Consider the following 9614-nt stretch of genomic DNA (forward strand, 5'->3'; position numbering starts at 1 on the left):
TGTTACTGCGATTAATGTTCACGCTCCTTTTTTTTTCGGAGCAATATCTTTAATCGGAAGGATTGCGGGATCTGGGTTTCTCGAGGGCATCGAATAACTCGCCGTATGCAGACACAAGTTAACTTTATTTCTCCTACGAATACACGTGCTGTGACGAATTTAGCGAACACACGACCGTCGCGTAAGGTCTCTTCTCTCGCACTGCCTAAATCCGCGGAAAGGTATGCGCCGCAAGGAATTGCGGGCTTTTCGCTAATCAGCCTATCAACGCGCGAAATTATAGCATGTTTGCCGCGCGTCCAATAAGGAGCCGACAGCCTACAGAATCGCGGAATATGGCTTTGGTCACGCACGATCGTCGTGTACCAAATTTATCTGAGCAAAACAAAAGGGACATACGTATGCCCTCGAAGAGACGTCTAGAAACGTTTTTCAATTGAATCTATAATGCCACGGATAATCCGGAACAACCTTGTACCAGAAATTCATTATACTCATTAAAGGATTATTCATCCTACGAGATACAGCCCACTCATTTATCCAAGGAAATAAACAGCAACAAAAAAACTTGTGCATAGCACCGGCTCTCACAGGGAGAGCACTTAACATGATCCTTCGAGCCGGATACAGGTTCGCGTGCAAAACGTTCAACGGAATTTTTGACTATAAGGGACAAAAATAATTCATTTTGTCAGCGTTATTGTAAGAGGCATTCGAATAGCGCATTTCATTATTACAACGGCAGTTAAAGTCGAGGTTAAGTATTGGTAAGACGCAAGGATATATAGCCGACGCAAAGACGCGTTCGGACAAAGGTATGACGTATAGTTATAAGTGACGTCATTTGCATTGTGGTAATATTTCTCGCTTCTTAATAGGCAAAGAGAACGTGATCGCGTGAGCATATTGCGAATCGGTGAATTTGGTGGCGTGTAAGTCAGCGCGTGATTGAGCGCAATAAAGATAAACTGTCGTTACGAAAGCGTTTGTAGGTTAGACATTAAGAATACATTTTGGTAAATTGAATAGTACGAATCGCGATGATTGACAACGCAGGCGGTGGTTCGGGCGCGACAGACGAGCAAGTCAGATCGTGGAAAATAAAGCGCGCGCAAATAAAGGCTCAATGCACGATGTTCGGCTCATATTTAGAAGGCGTGGATCTCGAACAAACGTCAGTGTCAGAGCTGCGTCAAGGATTAAACAAGGTCAAAGAAACTTGGGGTAATTTCAGTTCGGTGCAAGCGGCAATTGAGGAGATTGAGAACGCACCGGAGCATGTTGACAATCACAATGAAGAAAGAAATATATTCGAGGACAGATATTTCTCTATCGCAGCTGGGTTGGAAACTTTAATCGAGAGAAAGTTGACAGCTCAGTCTCCTAATTTAGCGCAGGTTACACGAGGCTCGAGGGGTGGAACGCCATTCGCACAAGAAAGTAGCGTTGCCACTGAGCATTTAAAATTACCACGAGTAAATCTTCCTACGTTTTCAGGTGCGTTCGATGAATGGATTCCATTCAGGAATATGTTCCAAAGCATGATTGATAGCAACATAGCATTGCCAGAGGTGCAGAAAATGCAATATTTGATATCGGTCTTGAAAGGGGAGGCGCGAGATGTCATTGGATCTCTAGAGGTTTCGGACGAAAATTATGTCGAGGCATGGGAGATGCTCAAAGAAAGATACGATGATTCTGGTTGGATAATACAAAAACACATCAAGGCACTATTTGAGATTTCGGTTATTCCCAAAGAGAATCATCTGTTAATAAGGCGCTTATTAGACGACGTCCTAAAGCATTTGCGGGCGCTAAAAGCCTTGAAGAGGCCCACCGAACATTGGGACGATCTAATAGTTTATTTAGTAACCAGTCGACTAGATCAAAAAACAAGTAGAGCCTGGGAGGTTACAGTCAAGAAAGGAGAAGTGCCAACGCTTAAGCAGCTAACTGACTTCCTCGCTCAGCATAGTAAGGCGCTGGAAGCTTCCAGTCGAATGATTAGACCAACGGTTTCAGCAAGCCATGATAAAGGCGGTAGCAGTAAAGCCGCCGCGGTAAATCTGGCTATTGATAATAATAAGTGCGCCTTTTGCTTAAAGGAAGGCCACGTCATATATAAGTGTTATGAATATTTGAAATTAGAGGTTAACGAAAGAGTCAAGGAAGCAAGGTCTCGAAAGTTATGCCTAAATTGCTTGAGGGATACATCGCATTTGGCCAAGCAGTGTACCCTGGGCCCATGTCGTAAGTGCAAGAAGAGACACAACACGTTGCTCCATTGGGAACAGACCCCATCAAAGAATTCTGTAGCGGTCCCAAACGAGTCAAGTACGAATGCTCAAGAAAAGGTAGTAGCAACGATAGTAAGTGATGCAAATGCAACCAGAATAAACAAGCAAGTACTTTTGGCGACTGCAATCGTTAAGGTTATGGACATCAAGGGTAATGCGGTTCTTTGTCGAGCATTACTGGATAGCGGGTCACAGTCTTGCTTTGTGACTAATGATTGTGCTAGAAGGCTAGCGCTTAGGCAATATTCTACAAACATACCGATCTGCGGACTAGGAGGAATGTCAACTGAAACGAGAAAAGCAGCTCGAATATCGATATCCTCAAGGATTAATAATTTTCAAGTGAATCTGAACTTTCTGGTGGTGAAGAATATTACTCAAGCTTTACCCACAAACTCAATTCAAATGAACGAAGTGCAAATTCCGAAGGGGATTGAATTGGCTGAATTTCACAAGGCTTCAAAAGTTGACATGCTATTAGGGGCGGAAATATTTCTAGAATTGTTGTGCATCGGAAGAATTAAGTTAGCTCCGGCGCAACCGACATGGCAAAAAACCCTATTTGGCTGGGTGGTGTCTGGTAATCTGCTGATTCCTGATGGCAAGCAGAATGGAACAACATGCAATTTGGTAACCAATGAACAGTTGAATTTAAATCTTAAGCGATTTTGGCAATTGGAAAGCAATGAACGTAAAGATACTCGTTCACCAGAAGAGCGTGTTTGCGAAGAGCAATTTATTAAAACATACAGAAGAAATGATGAAGGGCGATTTATCGTCTCTTTACCAACAAAGGACGAGCGTCTACGAAAACTGGGAGATTCACGTGATATCGCTATCCGACGATTTAAAAACTTGGAGAGAAGATTTGAGAAGCAGTCAAGTTTAAAATAAGAATACTCGAAGTTCATTCACGAATACATCGAGCTGAATCACATGAAGGAGATCCAACGGCACAGCATGCGTTGAGATCAGCAGCCGCAGTTTTATTTACCGCATCATTGCGTAATCAAAGAGGAGAGCACGACCACAAAATTAAGAATGGTCTTCGATGCGTCAAGCAGAGGATCTGAAGAAGTGTCGCTGAATGAAGCACTAATGACGGGTCCTGTCTTGCAGGAGGATATCTCCTCAATACTAATGAGATTCCGAACGTTCAAGTATGCTATAACGGCGGACATAGCAAAAATGTACCGTCAAATACTCGTCAACGAAAATCAAACAGCGTTGCAGCGCATTGTGTGGCGAGACAGCGCAATGGAAGAAATTAAGACGTATGAGTTGCTAACTCTTACATATGGAACTGCTCCGGCTTCGTTTTTAGCCACGAAAGTCATTCATCAATTGGCTAAGCTAAAAGAAAATCAATATCCGCTAGGATTGACAATCGCGCGAAGGGATTTTTATATGGACGACCTGTTGACAGGCGCAAATACAAAGGAAGAGGCGCTCTTAATTCGGAACCAAGTTGCAGCATTATTGCGAGAAGGAGGATTCGTTCTCCGAAAATGGGCTTCCAACAATTCGGATTTAATCAGAGACATTCCAGGTAGTGTAAGCGAGGACATCATTTTAGAATTGAATAAAGAGCATTCTGCCAAAACGTTGGGCATTAAATGGCATCGTCTGAAAGACATATTTCAATATTCGATCAAGGCGGCCGGCTCCGTGATTTGTACCAAAAGGATGATGTTGTCAAATATATCGCAGATATTTGACCCGCTCGGTCTGCTGGCACCTATAATTTTGGTGGTCAAGTTGTGGATACAGGAAGTCTGGAAATTACAATTAGAATGGGACGAATCCGTGCCCACAGATATTCATACGAAGTGGCTCAATTATATCAGATATGCAGTCCTTAAAAAACTTTTCGGTGCAGAGGCATATTCTAGAAGACGATGTGGAAGCAGGGATCCAGCTTCACGGATTTTGCGATGCCAGCGAGAAAGCCTACGGGGCTTGCATTTACGTAAGAAGTTTGGATAAAAATGGCATGGTGCAAGTTCATCTACTATGTGCGAAGACTAGAATAGCACCTCTCAAGGCAGTATCAATCCCAAGATTAGAGTTATGTGGGGCGCAACTATTAGCTCAGTTGATGAGTAAAGTTAAAGCATCATTGGATGTCAAGATAAATAGTATACATTGTTGGACGGACGCGTCGATTGTTCTTCATTGGATCAAGGCCACCAATAAGAAGCTTCCGGTGTTCGTGGCACATCGAGTGGGAGAGATACACGAATTAACATCGGTGGATGCCTGGAATCACGTAGGGACAAGAGATAACCCTGCCGATTTAGCTTCCCGCGGCTCAGGAGTTAAAGAACTACACGGCGCGCGGTTATGGTGGAACGGGCCTGAATGGCTAAAGGATCAAGCGCGGATCGACACTCGATTGAGTTGGGAAGATTATAAAGAAATGCAGACTATGCAATCAATGGAGCCAGTCATGCTGTTGACGACTAAACACCCAGAATTGAGTCTCGTGGACAGATTTTCCACATTGCAGAGGTTAACACGAGTTACGGCGACGTGCATAAAATTTGTTCGACTTTGTAAAAGATCAGAGGGTGTAAAGGCCACGCAACCATTATCTGCCGAGGAGTTGGAATATGCAGCAAAATGCATAATTAAAGCAGAACAGCTATCGGCTTTTGAGTCAGAACTTAGTGCATTGCGCAAAGGCAGGGCAATATCAGTTAGCAGTAGTCTAAGACATTTGAATCCTCTAGTAGATGATGAGGGCATATTGCGCGTTGGTGGCAGGTTGAAACGCGCTGACTTATCTTACGGCACTAAGCATCCGATAGTACTACCTCAGTGCTCGAAATTTACAAAGTTGATTATATTACATGAGCACATAAGACATGATCACGCGGGTGCGGAGGCTACGCTAGCTGCGGTTAGAAGAGCATATTGGCCGATTAAGGGAAGAAGTATTACCAAGAAATTAATACGCGAATGCGTCAAGTGTTTTAGGTATAGACCGCGCATTACTGAGCCCATGATGGGTGACTTACCTAGTAGTAGGGTAAATCTTTCAAAACCATTTTCGAATACTGGGGTGGATTTTTGCGGTCCTATATATATACGCGAGGGCAGGAGACGAGGAGCTAAGCGTATTAAGGCTTATGTAGCAATTTTTGTTTGTATGACTGTTAAAGCAGTTCATTTTGAGGTTGTTTCAGATTTATCCACGGATGCGTTTCTTAATGCATTTAAAAGGTTTATTGCTCGCAGAGGAAAACCTACGAATATGTACTCTGATAATGGTACTAATTTCATTGGAGCAAACGCTGTGTTAGAGAAGGATAAAAGCATTTTTCATTCAGAGCAATCCAGAAGGAGTATTATAGACCATATATCTCCTGAAGGAATCAAATGGCATTTCATGCCACCCAGAGCTCCCCATTTTGGAGGTTTATGGGAGTCCACGGTCAAGTCTTTCAAAAATTACTTTTACAAGATGACTACTGAAGCGGCAATGACGTTCGACGAGGCGTCTACTCTCGTGGTCCAAATAGAGGCGATATTAAATTCGCGTCCACTGACTGCCTTATCTGAAGATCCTAATGATGTTAGTTATTTGTCCCCAGGTCATTTTTTAATAGGTGACACATTAACATCGTATCCTGAGCCAGACATTACCGAGACAAAGGTTAATCGGTTGTCCCGATGGCAAATGTTGGAGAAAATAAGGCAGGATTTTTGAAAGAAATGGTCTTCCGAATATTTACTTAATCTGCAGCGGCGCAATAAATGGATGTCGAATGCTGGCCAGCAGATAAAAGTCGGCCAATTGGTCTTGTGTCGAGAGGAAAATTTACCTCCGTTGAAATGGGCCCTTGGGCGAATACAAGAGGTGATGCCGGGCGATGATAGAATAGTAAGAACAGCGATAGTTAAGACCGCCAATGGAGAATATAAAAGGCCAGCTGTGAAATTATGCGTGCTGCCAATAAACGATTACGAGGCCGATGCGGAAAATGTTTAGATGCTATGTTTATTATCAGATATTAGTTTATAAGTTCATTAATATGTATTAGCGTTGCGATTTAGTTAAGTTACAATTCGCATTGTTGATAACCACGGGTCATCAAGGCGCGCGGCATGTTCGAGTATATTTTATATTTTTTAGTTTTAAGTAAAAAAGACCACAGATTTTGTTAAATATTAAATTTGGCGCTGGATATGTGTAGGATCGATAGCACTGCGATCTTCTTTGCCAACTTGGCAGTTCGCTAGTTGCGTGCGGTGTAGTGTGTTGTATATGGCGAAGAAGCGTAACGTACGTAAAGTTGTGAACAAAGAACCTTGTACCAGAAATTCATTATACTCATTAAAGGATTATTCATCCTACGAGATACAGTCCACTCATTTATCCAAGGAAATAAACAGCAACAAAAAAACTTGTGCATAGCACCGGCTCTCACAGGGAGAGCACTTAACAAGCAGAGCCAAACGTATTTCCATCGAGTTAAATTTGGTTCTACGCCGCATTAGGTGCGAATTAATGCTTGGGTGGAAACTAGACCACAGTTAAACAAACTTAATTTTGCTTCTAAAATCTCATACGTGTCAGGAATCATGCGAAAATATTCACGAAATTGCTTTGCTGTTAGGCCTGGAACGGTTCTGTCTACGTAATCTAAGATACGCAATAGCTTCTTTCGTGGCCCACGCAATGCATGGCTATGCTGATATTTTGTCCGAAAAATAATATCTTATATTTCCTCGTCTGTCTCGCTATCATTCATTATATTTAAATTAGACTTTAAGAACTCGTCGCTAGTATTTACAGCTACAGAAATTAAACGTTTTCGACGTAACTCAACACTATCCATTTTGAATTTGTACATTTGATATTTTGGTAGTCGTTCGAAAACCAACAGTTCTCTAAATTCCCCATTACGCCCACCAACGCATCTCTAAGTTATAAGAGTCCTAGATATCAGAGAAGCGCAACCGATGTTCCGCGTCCTGATTAGCTGATTGTCAGCCAATCATGACATTCATTCAGTGGTATTAAAAATGGCTGACTAATAGACGATTGGAGGATTTCATATTTCGTCTGCAAACGACGCCATTTTTATTACTTTTCTTAGTAATTTTGCGATACTGACTTAAGTCGGTTGCGCTTTTCTGATATCTAGGACTCTACCCTAAGTCACCTCACTTGCGCCGGCAGAGGACGTTTTCGAGCGCAGCCTGTAGAGTACTTATTCGTAAGCGAGTTAATGTCACAAAGAAAAGAGACGTGTTCCTTTATCGTTAAAGAAGTTTTATTAATCCAGAAAATACTTTTTATACCAAGAATAATAATAACGGTTATCAAAAATTAAGAATAGTCAAAAGATAAGTTCTCAAGTAAGGTAAAGTAAGGTAGTTGGCTTGCGCGCGCCGAACGTTATATTTCATTGGCCTATATCAGCCTAGTTCCTTTAAAGTGAATCCTCATACGGACGAGTTGTCCAATCAATGTGTCAAGTCCCTACAAGCCCATAGGGTGCATTCGAGGAGATACTATAAATGCTACAGACGCAAACGCTACAAACTCTGTTTGGGAAGCCAATAGCACGATAACGTTAGTAAGCTCCCCAAACATTTTAAGCAGAAAGTAATATTAACGCACATTCAACATAGCCGATGTTAGTGTAACCTGGTGTAACCGAAATGAATAAAAATCGCACATTAAATTAATTAATTTTCATGACATTATTTTACCTACAACTTATACTTGATCATAATAACGCGGCAAACAACATACTTATATAACCTATATTCTCAATTATACCAGAAGATTTACGGGTATCGCAGTGTCTTCCTTCATTATTAATGTAATATTATTAAGGGTCGACAGGAGTGACCCAGAGACCTCTAGTCGAAGATGAATTTTTTATTCCCAAATTATGGCTAAAATACTGGATGGATCACGTTTTAATTGCGATATTCGTAATCAGGAAAGGCTCCTGAAGGCTCGTACAGAGCTATTTCTTGGAAAAAAGGCATAATAAAAATTTGTTCTGTTATCTCACTCGATGTGTACTATGGTGCAGTTGAGAGGTGTATACATGATTTTATTTTAATAAAAATTTTCAAGAATTAATTTGCAAATCTGACTCTGTACGAGCCTTCCCAGCAATATAACAATGAAATCCCAACAGGTTTCATAAGGAAATTTTATTTCTTTGAGAAGAAAAATGAGCATAACTGATCTAGATCTGCACTGATCTGCACTCATAAATGTTACCTTTATTCCCAAATTATGGCTAAAATATAACATGAATCGTATTTTGATTGTGATATTCGTAATCAGAAAGGGCTCCTGAAGGCTCGTACAGAGCTATTTTTTTTTTGTAAAATGGCATAACAAAATATTTCTGTCACTCCTGTTGACCCTTAATAATGAAGAAAGACACGGCGATAATTGAAGAAAATACTCGATGACTAGCAGGGGTGCGTTCCAAAACTTGACTCTGTCAACTCCGAGTATCTTTTATCCTTGTTCATCATTCAATGAACAACAAAGATAAAACATACTCGGAGTTGAAGAGTCAAGTTTTGGAACGCACCCCAGCTGGTATTGTCTTTATCGTGTTAATAAGCGCTACATATTGTAGGCAGCCATGCCGAGAAAAATGAACTATGTACTGCGGCAATATCAGTAATTTTATATAATGCATTATTGTACGTGTACATTTTCTCGTATACGTTCGACATTTTCATAAAAATATCCAAATTCCACCAAGTCTGCAGCACATTGCGCTCACTGCGGGTGCAAACCCATGCAGCAGAATAGTGTAACGCGGAACGAGAGTAGAACCAATCACGAGATTCTCTAGAAACACGGAATGCTCGTTATTGGTTCTGCTCTCGTTCCGCGTTACGCTATTCCGCTACATGGGTTTGCACCCTGAGCGTACTTGAAATTTGCTCAGAGAAATTGCGTCCGCTCACTGAACGTGCGAATACGCTCACCGATCAGGCCAAAGACATAAGCGGGGTGCACAGACTTTTGCATAACGCATAAACCATATACATAAAGAATTTGATTGGTCCATTGACTCATGCATAAGAAAATGGGCCAATGAAATCCCTTATGCACATGCTTTATGCGTTACGCAAAAGTGTGTATTTCTCGCCTTAGAGAATGGACTGCGCGATCCGTGTGTCAAAATGATTGATAGGGATGAGAGAGAGGGACCGTGGAAGACGGCCATCTCCCTCTCATTCTCTCTTCCATTACACCATCGAATGGAAAAATTTCTTTTCAAATAGAAGTCACGATCTATGCGAGGATTCGGAACGTCAACAGAG

General features: G+C 41.6%; 2 protein-coding genes across 2 annotated transcripts; both read left to right on the forward strand.

Moving 5' to 3' along the window:
- Positions 1 to 1040: 1040 nt before the first annotated feature.
- LOC108773280 (uncharacterized) lies at positions 1041 to 3191 on the forward strand. The gene has a single exon (XM_018539040.1). It carries the CDS (start codon positions 1041 to 1043, stop codon positions 3189 to 3191), a length of 2151 nt encoding a protein of 716 aa, XP_018394542.1.
- A 147-nt stretch (positions 3192 to 3338) lies between these two features.
- LOC108773281 (uncharacterized) lies at positions 3339 to 6291 on the forward strand. The gene is made up of 3 exons (XM_018539041.1): positions 3339 to 4103; positions 4177 to 5955; positions 6046 to 6291. The coding sequence occupies exons 1-3, from the start codon at positions 3339 to 3341 to the stop codon at positions 6289 to 6291; spliced, it is 2790 nt and encodes a 929-aa protein (XP_018394543.1).
- The last annotated feature ends 3323 nt before the right edge of the window (positions 6292 to 9614 follow it).

This window comes from Cyphomyrmex costatus, unplaced genomic scaffold, assembly GCF_001594065.2.
Source record: "Cyphomyrmex costatus isolate MS0001 unplaced genomic scaffold, Ccosl1.0 scaffold2014, whole genome shotgun sequence".
Taxonomy (NCBI): domain Eukaryota; kingdom Metazoa; phylum Arthropoda; class Insecta; order Hymenoptera; family Formicidae; genus Cyphomyrmex; species Cyphomyrmex costatus.

Excerpts from the sequence above, each read along its gene's own strand:
- LOC108773280 (XM_018539040.1), top strand. The coding sequence starts at position 1,041 with ATGATTGACAACGCAGGCGGTGGTTCGGGCGCGACAGACGAGCAAGTC.
- LOC108773281 (XM_018539041.1), top strand. The coding sequence starts at position 3,339 with ATGGTCTTCGATGCGTCAAGCAGAGGATCTGAAGAAGTGTCGCTGAAT. Across the intron at positions 4,104-4,176 it reads AATTAGAATGGGACGAATCC|AGGCATATTCTAGAAGACGA; the intron begins GTGCCCACAGAT and ends TTTTCGGTGCAG. Across the intron at positions 5,956-6,045 it reads CAGACATTACCGAGACAAAG|CGGCGCAATAAATGGATGTC; the intron begins GTTAATCGGTTG and ends CTTAATCTGCAG.